The 20,781-nt window shown below is 47.0% G+C and overlaps 1 protein-coding gene across 9 annotated transcripts in view; it reads right to left on the bottom strand.

Annotated features, from left to right (window-relative positions):
- The window catches only part of BRF1 (BRF1 RNA polymerase III transcription initiation factor subunit), a 75,465-nt gene that overhangs the window by 53,707 nt on the left and 977 nt on the right, over window positions 1-20,781 (bottom strand). For all 9 annotated transcript variants that reach the window (XR_010839357.1, XM_059058852.2, XM_059058851.2 and 6 more), the window contains exon 2: window positions 12,548-12,628. Coding sequence is in view for 7 of the 9 variants with exons in the window: in XM_059058852.2 (XP_058914835.1) it covers window positions 12,548-12,628 (81 nt within the window). In the remaining 2 variants the exon portion in view is untranslated. The remainder of the gene's footprint in view (window positions 1-12,547; window positions 12,629-20,781) is intronic.

The following is a 20,781-nucleotide window of genomic DNA, read 5'->3' as shown; positions in this document are numbered from 1 at the left end:
TTATGAAAGACTATGAAAACAAATCTGAATTTGAATTACTGAAACGGATATTAAATTGAAAAGCACATCTTACCAAAACTGATAAGAAGAAATAGAAAATCTAAGTGGTCCCAGTAAAATCCTATTTAAAATTGTCCTGTTAAAGAAATGTATCTGTAATTAAAATCTCTTTACAAGGAAAACTCAAAGCCCAGATGGCTTCGCTAGTAATCCTTCCACACATTTAAAGAAGAAACAGGTAAATCACACATAGCTCTTACAGAGAACCAAAAATGAACAATGCATCGAGACCCAATGAGATTTATTCCAGAAATGCGGGGTGAGCTTCACATTCACAAAATCAATCAGTGTAATTAATTACAATAACAAAATAAACAGAAAAAATATATCATCATTTCAATAATACAAAGAAGCATGTGACAAAATGCTGACATCATTCTCAATAACAGAGAAATACTGATCGCTTCCCGTCACTGTCAGGAATCAGACAGGAACACCCAGTCCCATGCTATCGGGCACCTCACTGGAGAGTGTAGCGACATACAGCAGTAAAAATGTAACAAAGAAAAAGAATGTAACAAAGCCCCGAACATAAATGATGACCATAAGGACGGGAAAGGAAGAAGCAATGATGTCTCGTCCCAGAGCACATGAGTGTTAATGAAGAAGGAGAGAATTTATCAACTATTAGATTTCATAAGTAAATGAAACAATTCTCCACAAATTGATCTACAGATTCAATGCAATCCCAATCAGAAAACTGGCAAGTTTCCCTTTGGAAACCAACAAGCTGATTCTAACATTTATTTTGAAATGCAAAGGAGCTAAAATAGCGAACATGATCTCAAAGAACAACAACAAAGCTGGAGAATTTACACTAGCACGTTTTCGCTGGCATGCCCAGTAATCAGGACAATGTAGCACTAGCTCAGGACAGACAGACCAACTGACAGCAGTTCAAGAGGGTGTCTGTGGTGTCTCACCAGAGTCTGGAATTGACTCCTCCATCTATGGTCACTTTATTTATGGCAAATGGACCAATGCAATTGACTAGGAAAGAATGGTCTCTTTGATAAATGGTGTTGTAACAACTGGATGTCCACAGTGAAAAATGCAAACCTCGAGGGAGCAGATCGAGATGGTGGAGAAGTAGGAGGTGGAGCCCACCTCCCACAGATACATCAAAAATACATCTACAGGGGGCTTCCCTGACCGTCCAGTGGTTAAGACTCTGTGCTTCCACTGAAGGGTGCGCAGGTTCGATCCCTGGTCAGGGAACTGAGATCCCACATACTGTGAGGCGCAGCAAAAAAATTTTAAAAATAAAAAATATATCTATATGTGGAACTCTCACAGAACATCTACTGAATGCTGGCAGAAAACCTCAGACCTCCAAAAGGGCAAGAAAATCTCCATGTAACTGGGTAGGACAAAAAAAAAACGGAAAAAAAAAAAAGAAAGGAATCAGGACGGGACCTCTGCCCTGGGAGGGAGCTGTGAAAGAGGAAAGCGTTCCACACACGGGAAGTCCCCTCACTGGTGGGGAGATCTGTCAGGACAGAGGGGAGGGCAGAGCAGAGGGAGACCTGCACAGAGGATCGGTGCCGACAGGCTCTCCACAGTCGGGAGACGCCTATCCACCGGGGCCGGCGGGGGCTGGGTGCTGAGGCTCAGGCTTTGGAGGTCAGACCCTGGGGAGAGGACCGGGCTTGGCTGCACGAAGACAGCCTGAGGGGGCTGGGGTGTGGTGCACCACAAATGAGGGAGTCCAGGGACAAGCCTGGGCCCGCCAGAGAGTCAGGGCGCTGCTGTTGGGGGGCACACAAGGAGAGGAGCAGGCCCGCCATAGGAGCTTCTTTCTCCATGCTCTCACACGGCAGGGCGCCGCCTGCTAGAGCTCCAGGGGCGGGCGCTAGTCACCTCTGCCGTCTCAGACGTCAGAGGCGGTGAGGGCCAGCGCTGCCGAGGGCCCTGTGAGCAGTTGCAGGTCACTGCCCCCACCTTCCTGGGGCGCGGGCAGCCCACCACTGCCAAGGGTCCCTCGACCCAGCGCCAACCGCTGCCCCATCTCCCCGGAGTACGTGCAGCCGGCTGCCTCCACCAGGGACCCGTGACCGGAAGCCAACCACTGCCCTGCCTCCCTGGGAACATGTGCACAGGCCATGCACTTGCACAGCCCTAGCAAGGGGATAAAGGCTCGCACATGCTGAAGAAAGAGACAGCAAGCATGCAAACCAGGAACAGCCCTCACGCCACAAAAATACTAAACCCACACAAGCTACACAGAGACGCTCCCGCATATAAATAGCCCTCCAAGACTACAGTAGATACTTGTTTCTCCTAAACTCACAGAGTAAGAGAAACATAAATAAAATGAAGAGGCAGAGGAAGCACTCTCATTTAAAAGACCAAGAGAATTCCCCTGAAAGAACAAACAGTGAAACCTCTTCAGTCTAACAGACACCAGGTTCAAAAAGTCAGTAATGAAAATACTGAAATAATTAAGAAAGGCTATTGACAGAAATGCAGATTACTGTAAAAAGGAACTAGAACTATAAAGAGCAAAGAAAAATTAGAAAATTCATTTGCTTAGATGAAAGCTGAGCTAAAGGCAGAAAAGCAGAATGAATAATGCAGAAGAAAGAATAAGTGACCTGGAGGACAGAATAGTGGAAATTACCCAATCAAATCAGCAGACAGAAAGCCAAATGAAAAAAATGAAAGCAATATAAGAGACTTATGGGATGATATAAAGCAGGCCAATCTACACATAATAGGGATTCCAGAAGGAGAAGAAAGAGAAAAGGGGACCGAGAATGTGTTTGAAGAAATTATGGCTGAGAAATTCCCAAACCTAAAGCAGGAAACAGATATCCAGATACAGGAAGTATAGAGGGTCCCAAACAAGATGAACCCAAACAGACCTACACTAAGAAATAGTATAATTAAAATGACAAATGTTAAAGATAAAGAGAGGATTCTAAAGGCAGCAAGAGAAAGACAAAGAGTTAATTACAAGGGAACTCCCATAAGGCTATCAGCTGATTTCTCTGCAGAAACACCGCAGGCCAGAAAGGAGCGGTAAAATACATTCAAAGTCTTGAAAGAGAAAACTCTGCAACCTACTGTAGAATACTCTACCCAGCAAGATTATCATTTAGAATAGGAAAAATAAAGAATTTCTCAGACAAGCAAAAATGAAAAGAATACAACAATTACTAAACCTATCCTGAAAGAAATATTGAAAGGTCATCTCTAAATAGAAAAGAAGAAGAACTAGGAAGGAGGAAATCACAATTGGACAGTAAATCACTTAAATTATCCAGTAAACAGATCAAAAAGGAAAAAAAAACCTATTTGTGAAAGCAAGGATAAACACAAGGAACAGCAAAAGGGCAAACATGAAGATGTAAAAAGGGACATCAAAATCATAAAACGTGGGGAAGGACAGTAAGAAAAGGCAGATTCTTTTTCTTTTTCTTTTTTTTTGGGAATGTGTTTAAGTCTATATGACTATCAGTCTAAAGCAAGCAGATATAAGGCATTGACACACTTGAAAAACAGGGCAACCGCAAAAAAAAATATACAACAGATTCACGAAAACCAAAAAGAACACAGCATGAAAGGAAATCATCAAACCACAAAAAGAAAAACAAAAAGAAGGGAACAAAGAAGAAACAAAGAATCAACTGCAAAACAAGGTCTGAAATGGCAATAAATACATATGTATCAATAATTACCTTAAATGTCAATAGACTGAATGCTCCAATCAAAAGACACAGAGTGGCAGACTGGAGAAAAGAAAAAAAAGAGCCAGGCTTTCCTGGTGGTGCAGTGGTTAGGAATCTGCCTGCCAACGCAGGGGACACGGGTTTGAGCCCTGGTCCAAGAAGATCGCACATGCCGCAGAGCAACTAAGCCAGTGAGCCACAACTACTGAGCCTGTGCTCTAGAGCCCGCAAGCCACAACTACTGAGCCCATGTGCTACAACTACTGAAGCCCACATGCCTAGAGCCTGTGCTCTGCAGCAAGAGAAGCCATCGAAATGAGAAACTCACACACCACAACAAAGAGTAGCCCCCGCTCACCACAACTAGAGAAAGCCCACGGGCAGCAACAAGACCCAACACAGCCAAAAATAAATAAATAAATAAACAAATAAATTTATTTTTTTTTAAAAAAAAAAACAAGAGCCTATAACACGCTGCCTACAAGAGACCCACTTTAGGGCAAAGGACACACACAGATGGAAAGTGAGGGGATGGAAAAAGACATTTCATGCAAACTGAAATGACAAGAAAGTGGGAGTCACACTATTCGTATCAAACGAAATAGACTTTAAAACAAAGGCCATAAGAAAAGATAAAGGACACTATACAATGATAAAAGGATCAATACAAGAACAGGATTTTACGCTCATCAACATATATGCACCTAATATAGGAGCACTCAAATACATAAAACAAATACTAACAAAGATAAAGGCAGACAAGGACAGGAATACAATAATAGTAGAAGACTTTAACATCCCACTCACTCAATGGACAGATATTCCAGACAGAGAATCAATAAGCCAACAGAGATCCTAAATAATACAACAGTTAGACTTAATTGATACTTTCACGACATTATATCCAAAAAAAACCCCACCAGAATACACATTCTTTTCAAACGTACATGGAACACTCTCTAGGACTGACCACATATTAGGGCACAAAACTAACCTCAACAAATTTAAAACTACAGGAATTATTTCAAGCATCTTCTCTGACCAAAATGCCAATGAAACTAGACATCAACCACAGGAAAGAAATGAGAAAAAAAAAAAAAGACTACATGAAAACTAAATAACATGCTACAAATACCTTAAGACAGACAACAATGAAAGCACAACCAGAGAAAATCTATGGGACACAGCATAATCAATTCTTAGAGGGAAGTTCATAGCAATACAGGCCTTCATCAAAAAACAAGGAAAGTCTCAAGTAAACAACCTAACCTACCACCTAAAAGAATTAGAAAAAGAAGAACAAACAAAACCTAAAGTCAGCAGGAGAAAGGAAATAATAAAGATCATGGAGGAAATAAATGAGATAGAGATTTTTAAAAATAGAAAAAAAAATCAGTAAAACCAAGAGCTGGTTCTTTGAAAGGGTAAACACAATTGGCAAACCTCTGGCCAGGCTCACCAAGAAGAACAGAGAACCCAGATAAACATAATAAGAAACGAAAAAGGAGAAATCTCAACTGACACCACAGAAATACAAAAAAAAAAAAAAAAAAAATAAGAGGATACTATGAACAATTATACACCAACAAATTTGACAACCTAGAAGAAATGAACAACTTTCTAGAAACATACTGCTCAGCAAAACTGAATCAAGAAGAAATAGATGATTTGAACAGACCAATCACTAGAAGTGAAATAGAATCTGTTAAAAAAACAAAACAAAAACCTCCCTACAAACAAAAGTCCAGGACCAGATGGCTTCACAAGCAAATTCTACCAAACATACAAAGATGAACTTATACCAATCCTTCTCAAACTCTTCCAAAAGAATAAAGAGGAGGGAACACTCCCAAAGACATTCTAGGAAACCACCATCACCCTGATACCAAAACCAGACAAAGACACCACCAAAAAAGAAAATGATAGGCCAATATCTTTGATGAACATAGATGCAAAAATTCTCAACAAAATATTAGCAAACTGGGGCTTCCCTGGTGGTGCAGTGGTTGAGAGTCCGCCTGCCGATGCAGGGGACATGGGTTCATGCCCCAGTCCGGGAAGATCCCACATGCCGCAGAGCAGCTAGGCCCGTAAGCTATGGCCGCTGAGCCTGCGCGTCTGGAGCCTGTGCTCCACAATGGGAGAGGCCACAACAGTGAGAGTCCTGCGTACCGCAAAAAAAAAAAAATTAGCAAACCGAATCCAATAACACATAAAAAAGATCATATACCACGACCAAGTGGGATTTATCCCAAGTTCACAAGGATGGTTCAACATTCACAAATCAATCAATGTAATATACCACATTAACAAAAGAAAAGTCCAAAACCACATGGTCATCTCAAATGATGCAGAAAAAGCACTTGACATGATTCAACATCCATTCATGATAAAAACTCTTACCAAAGTGAGAATAGAGGGACCATATCTCAACATAATGAAAGCCATTTATGACAAACCCACAGCCAATATAATACTCAACAGTGAAGAGCTAAAAGCCTTCCTGCTAAAATCTCAAACAAGACAAGGATGCCCACTCTCACCACTTCTTTTCAACGTAGTATTGGAAGTCCTAGCCACAGCAATCAGACAAGAAAAAGAAATAAAACATATCCAAATTGGAAGGGAAGAGGTAAAATTGTCACTACATGTAGACGACAGGATACTATATATAGAAAACCCTAAGGACTCTGCACAAAAACTACTAGACCTAATAAATGAATTCAGCAAAGTAGCAGGATACAAGACCAACATTAAAAAATTGGCTGCATTTCTTTACACCAACAATGAAATATCAGAAAGGGAATGTAAAAAAAAAATACCTTTTGAAATAACACCAAAAATATATATATATATATATATATATATACACCTAGGAATAAACCTGATCAAGGAGATAAAAGACTTATATGCTGAGAACTATAAAGCATTAATAAAGGAAATTAAAGAGGATTCAAAGAAATGGAAAGATATCCCATGCTCTTGGATTGGAAAAATTAATATTGTTAAAATGGCAATACTATCCAAAGCAATCTACAGATTTAATGTGATCCCTATCAAAATACCCATGACATTTTTCACAGAACAGGAACAAATAACCCCAAAATTTATATGGAACCATAAAAGACCCAGAATTGCCAAAGCAATCCTGAGGAAAAAAAACACAGCAGGAGGCATAACCCTCCCAGACTTCAGACAACACTGCAAAGCTACAGTAACAAAATGGTGTGGTATTGGTACAAAAACAGACTTACAGCTCAATGGAACACAATAGAGAGCCCAGAAATAAACCCATACACCTACAGTCAATTAATCTTTGACAAAGGAGGCAAGAATATAAAATGGGAAAAAGACAGTCTCTTCAGCAAGTGGTGCCGGGAAGGTTGGACAGATGCATGTAAATCAATGAAGTTAAATGCACACTCACACCATACACAAAAATAAACTCAAAATGGCTTAAAGACTTAAACATAAGACATGACACCACAGGGACTTCCCTGGTGGAGCAGTGGTTAAGACTCCATGCTCCCAATGCAGGGGGCCTGGGTTTGATTCCTAGTCAGGGAACTAGATGCCACATGTATGCCGCAACTTAGAGTTCACATGCCACAGCTAAGGAGGCTGCATGCTGCAACCAAGGAGCTGGCGAGCCGAAACTAAAGAGCCCAAGAGCTGCAACTAAAGAGCCCGCCTGCCACAACTAAGACCCGGCACAACCAAATAAATAAATAAAGGACATGACACCATAAAACTCCTAGAAGAGATCATAGTCAAAACATTCTCTCACATAAATTGTACCACTGTTTTCTTAAGTCACTCTCCCAAGGCAATAGAAATAAAAACAAAAATAAACACATGGGACCTAATCAAACTTACAAGCTTTTGCACAGCAAAGGAAACCAGTGGCAAAGAATTTGCCTTCCAATGCAGGGGCCTCGGGTAGATCCCTGGTCAGAGAATTAACATCCCAAGTGCCGCGGGGCAACTAAGCCCTCACACCACAACTACTGAACTCGTGCACCTCAATGAGAGAGCCCACGTGCCACAAACTACAGAGCCCACGTGCCACAACTAGAGAGAAGTCCAGCACCACAACGAAGAGCCCACGTGCCACAAAGAAAGATCCTGCACACCTCAACAAAGATCCCGCACGCCACAACTAAGACCCAATGCAGCCAACAAAGATCCCGCATGCCACACCTAAGACCCAATGCAGCCAAAAAAATTTTAAAAAAAGAATGTAAAAACATATTTTTTAAAAAAAGAACACACATGGCAGCCAAAATGGAGATACCAAATGTCCGTGGAAAAGCAGATAAATAAGTCGTGGTATATTCACACATGAAATCCTACGTGGCAATAAACAAACTGCTGATATACACACACCAAAAGGACATTCTCTGTGATTCTAATTGTCTGAAGCAGAAAACCAGATAAAACGAATGGACAGCGGGGAGCTCCCTGGGGTATAAGAAACACGCTTGGCCACGATCGGAGCCCAGGCCTTAAGTCAGACACAGTAATCAAGCAGTTCACCTAAGGCTGGTATAGTTTACGCACTTTACTGTACATACGTTATACCAAGAAAAACAGACAAACAAAAAGAATAGAATAAGAAGTTTCCCTGAGAAATGTCTCCCATGTGAAAGGGCTCATCAAGTCAGTGACCAATGCTCCAGCCTAGAGGCATTTCAGAACTTCAAAGATAGAGAGAAAACCCCAAAAGGTCCAAGTTCAGAAAGAAAAAGAGAGTGAGACGGAAACTCAGATTGGACCAAATCCCCTCGCTGGCGCCCAGGATGCCCTTTCCACACTAAGTGGGGCACCTGCTCCAGCCCCTCCCAGGCACCTGGAGGGAAGACAGAGCCCAGGGTTTCTCTCTCACTGAGCTGCACCTCAGTTGGGACCTGAGCACGTTCCCAATAAGCCAGAGACGGCCCAAGAGAGGGACCTCTTGGACACCACACCCCCAGGGAGGGAGGGGGGCCAGGAGGCGCAGACCCCCGCGTGAACGGAATCACAACCCAAGCCGTCTGTTCCTCTCCCACCTCTCTTGTTTTCTAAGAAAGGTACCTAAAACCTAACACAAATAGTAAGAGCTGAAGCTAAATCCATAGATTTCAACCCAACCCAACAGACTGGGGACGGGCGGTGGGAAGTGAAAAGACAGGAGTCTTCCCCGGAGGAGGACAACAGGCCAGCTCCGGTCCGGTGTGGAGAAAAGAGGCGCCTTGTGGAGAGATGGCCCCCCTCGGCCCCTGCAGCCCCCACCCAGACAGAGACAGGCCGATAACACCGGGGGAGGCAGCCGAAGACAGGAGGGGACACCTGCCCAGGTGGCTGGAGGGAGGGCCAGCCCCTCCTCGGGCCAGGCCGCTGGGCGCGAGCGCCAGGCAGGAGCCCCCGGGAGAGCTGGGAGGGGGATGGCAGGCGAGGCTGCTCCCCACGGCTCTGGGCGCCCCCGAACAGCTGAGTGGCCTCCACCTCCGCCTCAGACCTCACCGAGCCCGTCCCGAGGAGTCCACGAGTTCTGCTTTGATTTCGTACTTAAACCAAGGGCTATTTACAGTTTTTTAAAAATTAGGTGGGTTATTTCTCTCTCTCTATTGCTAGTTTCCAGTTTTACTGCCATGAATACGTCTGCATGAATGCTGCTCTTTACAACTACAACTGATTTGAGTCCGATGTACCACCTATTCTAGGTTTTTGGAAATATATACGTTCTTTTTTTTTTTCTTATGAATTCATTTATTTATTTTTGGCTGCGTTCGGTCTTCGTTGCTGTGCGCAGGCTTTCTCTAGTTGCAGTGAGCGAGCGGGGGCTGCTCTTCATTGTGGTGCACTGGCTTCTCACTGCGGTGGCATCTCTTGTTACCAAGCACAGGCTCTAGGCGCGCGGGTTTCAGTAGTTGTGGCACATGGGCTCAGCAGTTGTGACTCGCAGGCTCTAGAGCTCAGGCTCAGCAGCTGTGGCGCATGGGCTTAGCCGCTCCGCAGCATGTGGGATCTTCCCAGATCAGGGCTCGAACCCGTGTCCCCTGCATTGGCAGGCGGATTCTTAACCACTGGGCCACCAGGGAAGTCCGGAAATAGATACATTCTCTATAGGGAGTAAACGTCTTCATGTGCAGAAGATCTTAAAGTCAGCCACAGAGAACAAGAAAGATTATGTGATAGCACCAGCTAGAAGAAAGCAGGTGGAACTAGGCCAATACAAGTGGGACTGAAGGCCAGAGCACTACTTTAGCAATGGAGGCTCAGGCTACCAGCCAGGAATAATTGTGAATCTGTGTTCACTAAGGAGTTCCCTGGTGGTCTAATGGTTAGGATTCCGGGCTTTCACCGCCGTGGCCTGGGTTCAATCCCTGGTTGGGGAACTGAGACCCTGCAAGCTGCACAGCACGGCCAAAATAAATAAGTTTGTATGAGCTAAACTTGTATACACATAGTCTTAAAACAGGCAAAACAAAAGACCAACAAAACTATGGGTAGAAATGGACAAATCCACAATCATCATGGAGATCTTAATATGCCCTTTCAGCGACAGACAGACAAGCACAACCGAAATCAGTGAGCACTGGGAGGGAATCTGGCCCAAGCGACATGTATGGAACACCCCACTTTTTGCAGAAAAATATTTTCAAGTGTAAAAAACTGATTGCAATTGACCATATGTTGGGCCATAACGCAAGCATCAAATCATTTCAAAGACTGAAATCCAACAGAGTATGAGCTCTAAACACAGAAGAATCAAGCTGGACGAGCCAACAACACTAATAAACCCATGGGGTCAAAGGAAAAAGCTCAATGGAAAATTTAAAACATTTTGATGTGAGTCATAATTAGAAGCCCACCACCTGCCCTCATGGTAGTCAGCCGACGTGGATGTCAGCCCTACTGGACTGGGGAGTCTGTGCTGGCCACTCCCATCCACAGCAGCAACAGGAGGCGGGTCCTTGAGAGCCAAGGAGAAGGTGACCAGCATACAGGTAAGGATGCTGGACCTCACCAAGCCCATCTTCCCAGCGTGCAAGTGAAAATTGCGGAGCTTATTGGGACACACCCAATACAGAGGCACGCTTATGTGCCATAACATTCCTGACAGCGTCCTCACAGGGTGTCTGAGAGGTCCCAGCAGAGGGTGTACCTGCCTGAGCTGACCACAGCCAATATCACATTTAATGGTGAGAGACTGGACGCTTCCCCTGAAATCAGGAATAAGTCACCTGGATTCACCGTGGTGCTGGAGGTTCTAGCCAGGGCTCTCAGGGAAGAAAATTAAAAGATGTCTAGATTGGAAAGTATAGCCAAGCTATATCTATTTTTAGATGTCGTGATCTTATATATAGAAGATTCTCAGGAATCCACTAAAAAAACTATTATAATATGTGGGTTTTTCAAGGGCTGCAGGATACAAGATCAATATACAAATACCTCTCATATTTCTATACACTGGCAACAAACAACCAAAAAATGAAAATTAAAAAGCAATTCAATTTACAACAGTCAAAAAGAATAAAATATTTAGGAATAAATTCAGCAAAGAAATGTACAACTTATACTCTGAAAACAATAAAAATTTTTGAAACAAATTATGGAAGACCTACATCAATGGAAAGACATTCCACATTCAGGTTTCAGAAGACTTCATCTTGTTAAGACTGCAATACTCCCCAAATTGATCTACAGAGTCAATGTAATCCCTATTAAAATCCCAGTTGGCTGCTTTGCAGAAACTGACAAACTGAACCTAAAATTCATATGTAAATTCAAGGGACTCAGAGTAGTCAAGGAAACGATGATAAAAATGAAGAACAAATTGGGAGGACTCACACTTCCCGACTTCAAAACTTGCTACAAAGATGCAATAACCAAAACAGTGTGATACTAGCAAAAGGACAGACACAGACCAATGGAACCGCGGTGAGGATCCAAACCCTCACGTTTACGGCCAACTGACTTTTGACAAGGGTGCCAACTGAATACAGTCTCTTCAGCAAATGATGCTGAGAAAGCTGGATATCCACATGCAAAGAGTGAAGTAGGGCCCTTACCTTACACTAGACACAAAAACTAACTCAGAGTGGATCAAAACCTCGACCTAAGAGCTAAAACCATAACACTCAGAAGGAAACATAAGCATACATCTTTGTGATCTGGATTGAATCAGGCAATGTTTCTTACTTATGACACAAAAAGCACAGGCAACAAAGGAATAAATAAACTGCACATCATCAAAATTAAAAACCTTTGTGCTTCAAAGCATACCATCAAGAGAGTGAAAAGAACAACCCACAGAATGGGTGAAAATTTTCTGCAAATCATGTAACTGATAAGAGACTTTTATCTAAAACACATAAAGAATTTTTACAATTCAATAAGAAGACAAATAACCCAATTAACAACAGGCCAAGGTTTGAACAGACATTTCTCCAACCTGTTGTGGACTGGGACTGTTACAAAATACAACAAAAATGGTACGACACATCAAAATGCTATAAGTTTGTTTTTCCTGTGCTTATGGCGACTGAAACCGTAACAAACAGGTGTGGGCCCGTGAGGGTCCAGAGACCTCACTGAGTAGCCCTGGCGGAGAGCCCCTGCAGGACGCCCAGGGCACTGCAGGGAACCCAGGCAGGGTCCCGGCGCCCCGGGGAGGGGACTCCTCCAATTCCTCCCAGAAGTGGGGCCTGCACTGGCTTGGTGACAAGGATGGCGGGGGTCACGGCAGGCGGTCCACTCTTATCCTTCGTCCCACATCCGTGTCCCGCCTCAGGAGCCCACCCTCTTCCAGCAGCACCCGCGGCGGGAAATACCGTTCTGCAGGGTCTGTGCTCTTGACTCCTTTCCCAGGTTCACGTGGAAGCCGCCGCCCAGGGTTGGGGTTTTGCCGGCACCTAGAGACAAAATCAGACTCATGAGCCGAAACCGGGCAGAGGTCTGTGTTAACAGCCCTTTCGTTGCATCAGTGTCTCTGCAGCGAGATTCAGAGCAGGAGGCAGCAGTGAGCACCCCACCGCATCACTCACACCTCTGCCCTGCTAACGGGGTCGTGGCCTTGTCCTGGAGCTGAGGGCGTGGACCATGCCCACCTGCATTCTCTAACCATGTCCCAGAATAGACTGTCACACAGCTCTCCAAACTACAGCCCAGCCCGGGCCTGTCCCGGCCCAGCCAATTCACATTTATTATCGCATCCATCTCCCGGGGGGGCAGGGAGGAGGGCGGGGGGCGGAGGTGGGCTCCCGGAGGGCAGGAGCCAGTCTGCAAGAGACGCCTGCACCTCTACCCATCCGTGTGCTGCCCGCCCACAGAGCAGCAACCTAGGGAGCCCTGGACCCAACGCGTAGCCATAGCTGCACCTACAGGCGCTCTGTTTAGAACCTCCCACCAACTCCAAGCCTCCCCAGGACGTCTCACGTACTCCACTCTGCAGGGCTTCAGGGCGGAGACGTCTGCCCTGATACCCTGTGAAGACAGCCAGGTGGACATCCGGATAGTTCACCAGACTTATTACACACCCCCGCGCTGAAGCGCGATCTTATTTTTGTTTTTTTGTTTTTTGTTTTTTGCGGTACGCGGGCCTCTCACTGTTGTGGCCTCTCCCGTTGCGGAGCACAGGCTCCGCGCAGGCTCAGAGGCCATGGCTCAAGGGCCCAGCCGCTCCGTTGCATGTGGGATCCTCCCAGACCGGGGCACGAACCCATGTCCCCTGCACTGGCAGGCGGATTCTCAACCACTGAGCCACCAGGGAAGCCCTGAAGCGCGATCTTAAAGCGAGCACCACGCTAAAGTGAGGGGCACAGGCGGCCAAGCAAAGCGGGGGAGCCGGGAAGTGCTACGCATCCCACAGGCCGGCGTGTCTGTTACAAAGTACAGGGCAAAGGATTAGAGGCTCCTGAAGATAGGGAACACGGCCTCACACTGTTAGCCACGTGGGGGAGGTAAGGGTGCAGGGCCTGCTGGAGGATGAAATGGAAACTCAGAAGTGACAGGGATCTGGGAAGCCAGATCCCTGAAGTCTGAGAATAGGTCCCCGAGGAAAACACGTGGCCGACCTCCTGGGGCCAGTCGGGACCTCTGGGTCTTCCATAGGCCGGCAACCAGCACAGACAGCGGAGAACAAGTCAGCCTTCAGCTTCTCTGTGACTGCAAGCAAATCCCAAACTAGTACTAACAAGATTATTTAAAGATCTCAGCAAAATGATTCTAAAGTTCAGCTGGGAAAAAAAGAAATAAGATTGGCTAAGAAAACTTTGAAATGAGCAACAAGGAGGCCTGGCTGGGCAGTTAGTGGGCTACGAGCAGCTGGAAGTAGCTGGGCGCACAGCAGGGGGCTGGCTGGCTGGTGGCCCCAGCACCCAGCGTCCCCGCCTCAGCAGCTTCCTTGGGGCTGAGGCCCAGGGCTGGGCAGCGTCTCCCACCAACTCCTGTGGTCCAACAGTGGGGTCTAAGCGCCGGCCCCAGTGGGGACTGGCAGGGAGCCCATGGCTCTCTCACAGTAGGATGTGGAGCCTGGGGACAGGTGGCAGTGCCTGGGGAAGGTTTTGCTGTCGTCACCCTGGGTGTGTTGGTTTTCTATCACTGCCCTGACAAGTTACCACAAACTTAGCGTCTTCAAGAAGCTGGCCACAGAGGGAGCGGAGGGAGAGGGCCAGGGAGGGAACACTGGGGGCCTGGAGAGGGGCCGGGAGCAGGGCAGGGCCCAGGGGAGACCTGTCCACCCGGCCCAGAAATGAGGAGCTTCCACACTCCAGTGTTACCTCTGACTCTGCAGAAGCCCGACATGGCTCACTGGCCTGAGACTGGGGGTCTGTATCTTGTACCCTCCCATGTGGGGGTAGGTTTTATTAACGGGCAGCTTTTATAAACTTAAAAATTTTTATATTTGTGATCTTTTAGACATAGGAACCACTGAAGAAGGCCACAGTCCCGCGGTCACCTGACCAGGACAGCCACATTTTGACCTGTGTCCAGTGCTGCCCATCTTTTATTTGAGAAAAAGGAAAAAAAATCACCATATTGTTTTCATGGAAATCAGCACATGTTTTAAGCAAACAATTACAATAATGTCGCACTAGAAAAAGGACAAAGTAAGGGTATAAATCCCCTGAAGCCCCACCTTCCAGGCACAAGGACCCAGCCGCCTCTCCCTGCTTAGACACAGATGGGAAGCGACCAGGGCAGGTCACACAGGGATGCTGTTGAGGAAGAGTGGAGCCTCGCTCTGGGTGAGTGTTAAATGCACTGCAAGACCTTGAGAGGTCACACCCTCCCCTCACGCCCCCCCTGCACTCTCTGCACGTGCCCCCCCCTTGCACTTCCAGGACCTCTATTTTCTGCTGCTGTGCTGCCCTTCCCTGTCTCTCCCCAACGCCCCGGCCACCCTTCCTGGGGCGGCTCCGGCTCCGCCTGCTCGGGGAGCTGTCTCCTGGTGCTTGCTGTCCCCACGCACACTCACACTCACACACACACACACACACACACACACAGCACCCCGGTGCTCTCCAAGGTCCTTGTACATAGCCTCAGTCCCTCACGTGCTCCCAGGAGAAACAGGGACTAAGTCCTGGCAAGGAAGGTGCCTTACTGGGTCCAGCCAGCTGGGGGAAGGGAGGGGGCAGGAGGTCAAAACCTGCTTGCCAAAATGGATGCATATTCTTTTATTCAACAAATACTACACACTGGGGATCTGGTTACAGTAGATAACATCCGGAAAGCAGTGGTGGAGCCTGTGAAAAGTGCTTATTCAGCACATCTCAAACAGCTAACACCACAGGCTAGGGTCCCCTGAAGCGTGAAAGAAAGCTTGAGTACCACCTCTGACCAAAACCATCAATGCACGCTGTACTTGTCTTTCAGATGCCCTTCATGTTATTCCCTCTACTTCTAAAAACATTTGAGGGCTTCCCTGGTGGCGCAGTGGTTGAGAGTCCGCCTGCCGATGCAGGGGACACGGGTTCGTGCCCCGGTCCGGGAAGATCCCACATGCCTCGGAGCGGCTGGGCCCGTGAGCCATGGCCGCTAAGCCTGCGCGTCCGGAGCCTGTGCTCCGCAACGGAAGAGGCCGCAACAGTGAGAGGTCTGCCTAGCACAAAAAAGAACAACAACAAAAAAAAAACAACAACATTTGATATTTTCTATATCAAGATCCTGTAACAAACAAGAGACAACCAGCTACATCTAACAAGTAGAAGCTGCAGTTTTTGTCAGCACAGCTGGGCCAAGACTGCCCCCTTGTGGACAGCAGGGAAGGGGCCGGAAATTCCACCCAGATGCACCTGTGCCCCTCCCAGTTGCGGCTGCAAAAGCAAGAAGGTGCAAAGGCCTGACCCCTGCAACTTGGTTGCGGCGGGGGGACGGGGGGCTTCTCGGCCACTCTGAGCACTGAGGACAAAGCCAGCAACACCAACACCCCAAGACCAGAAACAGAAAAGCAGCACACAGCACCGTCCTCCATTTCACTCACGGATCCCTCCCACATGGGTAAGCAAAACCTTTCCTAAGTCTGTATTCATTTTATTTAAAGTGAGGGGTTTCGGGCTTCCCTGGTGGTGCAGTGGTTGAGAGTCTGCCTGCCGATGCAGGGGACGTGGGTTCGTGCCCCGGTCCGGGAGGATCCCACGTGCCGCAGAGCGGCTGGGCCCGTGAGCCATGGCCACTGAGCCTGCGCATCCAGAGCCTGTGCTCCGCAGCGGGAGAGGCCACAGCAGTGAGAGGCCCGCGTACCGCAAAAAAAAAAAAAAAAAAAAAAAGTGAGGGGTTTCTGTCACTGCTGTGAAGCTCCTTTTAAGGGGGGACAACTGCACGAGGTCCAGCTGGGCGGTTCCAGGACGGAAGAGAAATCCAGTGGCCCCTCAACCTGAGCTCGGACGTGGGCATAACTCCCCTAAGGCAGCCGAAAGACACTCAGCGAGTCCACATTGAGCCCCGGGCATGGGGACGTGGCTGGACACAGACCTCTTGCTGTCGGTGAATCAACAGCTAAAGAGTGGCAGCAGCCTAGACTTCTTTCAACCAGACACAGCTACTGAAGAGCCTGTTTTGTCACGATTAAAAGTCTGATTATGGAAACCAAGCAGCATGCAGCATGGCAGGTGATAAAAGCAGCAAATGACATTTTCGGAACAACAGTCCTCTCTCACCCAAGTGCCTCCAGGACAAAACTCAGCCATTACCTAAGAGCAGGTCCCTTTCAGCAGGAACTCAGTGGGGCTCTGAGGGGCCACAAGGTAGAAACAGAGACGCAGAACCTCCAAAACTCCAGGATCAGAGCTTGGCCAGGACACCTGGTAGGCTGTGCCTGAGAGAACCCTCTCCGGGCAGAGGGCAGGTGGGTCTGCTGTTCTACAGGACCCAGGGAGCTGCCCCCGCGAGCAAGAGAGGCTCCACCCCCGCGGGAGCTGGGCACCAAACCTTGCTCATCGTGTTACGCGTGGAAAGCACCTCATTACTCATAACACTAGCACTTACAGACACCTTGACTTCAGGGACAAAGTTTGCAGTGAGTAAAAGCTGTGGTCATGGAACGCACGGGGGTGCGCCCCAGAAGAGGAAGGGAAGGACCCAGGGAAGCAGGAGCTCTCTCCACCTCTGGGCTTCATCCTGGGGGAGCAGCAGGTATAGCCCACCCCCCGGGAGGGGCCTGTGGGCTCGCTGCGCACCATCAACTGCAGGGGCCACCCAGGGGAAAGACCTGCTGTCCTCGAGACCTTCAGCGCCCACACTAGGGCCGGGAAGCCCTACTCTACCCCTGAGCTCCTGGACGCTCTGGTGAGCCCCTCCCCCATGACTCAGCGGGCCCCTCCTTAGGCCTGCAAAGGCCCAGCTGCGCCAGCCCCGCCCACCGCCTTGCCACTCTGCAGTCCTCACACACACCCCTTCTCTCAGCCCCGCCCACCGCCTTGCCACTCTGCAGTCCTCACACACACCCCTTCTCTCAGCCACGCCCATCCGCTCACCAGCTGCCCATCAACTAAAAGACACAGCCCAGACGTCCCCAGCACCACCCTAGCTGCCACCACTCTGCGAGTCCAGCCTGGGACGCCAGACTCACACTTTGCCGGTCCTCAAACATCTACCAGGGGACCCAGGGGGACTGGGCTCCTTCGCCTCTGGACCCTGGGCCCGGGTCACGGTCGGAAGCCCAGCTGGTGACAGGGCAGCTGGCCACAGGGCCCTGACGTCTAATTTACATATTCTCAAGTAAACTGCAGAGCTAACCATCCACCACTCCTTCTCAAAGAGTAAGCAAGAACGCTTAGGAAAGACAGCGGCCTTGGGCCCTGTACAAGGGCACCCGAGAGAGAAGGCCCAGCTTCCAGGATTGAGGCTGTTGCAAAGGAAGAGCTGGGGGGCCAGCTGGGCACACACTCCGCACCAGGGAGGCTGACAGCAGCCAGAGATGACAACCAGGGTGGCTGCTGTTGTGATGGGGAAGGGAGGAGGCCAGGAGTCTGGGACGGACCCACCCAGGGGGGAGGGGCTGCTGGAGGCAGCGGCGCCCCCCCCACCCCACCTGCTATACAGGAGCTGAGAACCCACAACCCCTGCAGTGCTTTCCTGGGGGCCCTCCAGAGCGTGAGCCCACCCGACAGAGCCAGCCCAGGTTCATGCCACCTTTAAATCACACCACCAAAGGGCACCCAGCTCTGAGCCTGTGCTCACAGGCCGTGGGACCAACGTCACTGCCCACAGGTGGCAGCACATCTCTCACATCCAGGTCTCCTCTGCACCCAGCTTTGTCGTCTGCAGTGAGGACAGGCTGTCATCAGGTACAAGGGACGCACTCAGCACAGTGGCTCCCATGGGAAACCCTAAGTGTCAGCTACTATGATTACCCCTTCTTACTGTCGTTGTTACTCTCTTTCCAACAGGCATCAAATTCCTGGATGACTGAGGGGGCAGTTTGGCAACATGTGACAAAGCTGCAAACACAGTGCCAGGGAGACTCCACCACAGCAGTCCCAGAAAGTTGCTCAGGAAGAACACAAAGACAAAAAAAAAAGAAAAAAAAAAAGAACAACAACAACAAAAAGAACACAAAGATGTGTGCCATGCAGAAAACAGGAGAAAAAAAGCAATGAAACCCAAAACTGGTTCTTTGGAAAGATCAAAAAAATTGATAAACTTCCAGCAGGAGAAACAAAGGGAAAAAGAGAGAAGATACAAAACACCAATATCTGAAAGGAAAATGAGACACCACTACAGACCCTGCGGACATCCAAAGAATAAGGGAACAGTACCAACAACTCTACATGCATAAATTCAGCAACTTAGATCAAATGGACCAAATCCTCAAAACGACAAACTCACCCGGCATGAAAGAGATATTCTAAAACATAAATAAAACCTACAACTATTAAAGAAACTTAACCTATAATTAAAAGCTTCTGAAAAAGAAACCCCCAGGCCCAGATAGCTACATTAGTAGATTCCACCAAACAGTCAAGGGAGAAATAACACCAATTCTACACAATCCCTTCCAGAAAACGGAAGAGAAGGGAACATTTCCCGACTCATTCCAGGAGGCACATTACCTTGATATCAAAACCAGGCAAAGACATTACAAGAAAACTGCACACTAATATACCACATGAACATAAATGTAAGAATCCCCAACAAAATATTAACAAATCTAATTTAGCAACACATACAAAGAATAATACCCCATGATCAAGTGGGTTTACCCCAGGAACGCAAAGCACATTGAACATTCAAAAACCAGCCATACTGACAGACAAAAGAAGAAAAACAAAACTCATCATCCACTCATGATAAAAACTTTCAGCGAACTAGGAGTGGAAAGAGAACTTGCTCATCTTTATCGATAGAGAACAGGTAACAAAAACCTACAGCTAACATCGTATTGCGTGGGAGGAGAGTGAATGCTTCCCTCTAAGACTGAGAAGAAGGCAAACATGTCTGCTCAAAAGCAAGAAACAGAAACAAAAGAAAGATAGCAGCCTCTATTTATAGACAGTATGATTGTCTACATCAAGAATCCCAAGGAATCTATTTTTTTAAAAACTCCTAGAACTAATAAGTTTAGCAAGGTCACAGGAAACAGGCCAATGACAGAAATCAACCATATTTCTATATGCCAGCCATGAACAACTGAAAAGTGAATTTCTGAAAAATACTATTTACGACAGCTCTATTTGGGTCTTAGGTAAACATCTAAAATATGTACAGGAGCTCTATGCTGAAAACTGCAAACCATGATGGAAGATCAAAGGAAACCTAATGAATGGAGAGACATCTGTGCTCATGGATTGGAAGACACAATATAGTAAAAATGTCAAATCTCTCCAAATTTATCAAGAGATTTAATGCAATTCCAATCAAAGCCCCAGCAAGATTTTTTGTAAATATACACAAACTTATTCTAAAATTGAATGAAAAGGGAAGGGAACTACAATAACTAAGACAATTCTGAAAATGAAGAGCAAAGCTGAAGGAATCACAACATCTGATTTCAAGACTTACTATAGGGGGCTTCCCTGGGCGCAAGTGGTTGAGAGTCCACCTGCCAATGCAGGGGACACGAGTTCGAGCCCTGGTCCGGGAAGATCCCACATAACGGGAAGCAACTAAGCCCATGTGCCACAACTCCTGAGCCTGCGCTCTAGAGCCCGCGATCCACAACTGCTGAGCCCGCGTGCCTAGAGACCATGCTCGGCAACAAGAGAAAAGTACAATCTATGAAAGAAAAAAAATCAGTATAGTGGACTTCATCAAATTTTAAAACTTTTAATCAAAATTTTAAACTTCTGCTCTGCAAATCACATATCTAACAAAGGACTTGTAACTACAACACTTAAAGAATGCTCAAAACTCAACAGTAAGGAAACAAACAACCTGAATATACAATGAGCAAAAAGCTACTTGAACAGACATTTCAGCCAGGGGGATTAAGGGATGGCAAATAAGCACATTAAATGCTGTTTAACATCACTATGCATTAGGAAAATGCATTAGCACGGAGATGAGGCACCACAACACACAAAAAACACACCCGAAGTATATATAAATACAGAGACAACACCAA

Source organism: Kogia breviceps, chromosome 3 (assembly GCF_026419965.1).
Source record: "Kogia breviceps isolate mKogBre1 chromosome 3, mKogBre1 haplotype 1, whole genome shotgun sequence".
Taxonomy (NCBI): domain Eukaryota; kingdom Metazoa; phylum Chordata; class Mammalia; order Artiodactyla; family Physeteridae; genus Kogia; species Kogia breviceps.
This window is presented reverse-complemented; position numbering and strand designations above follow the sequence as displayed.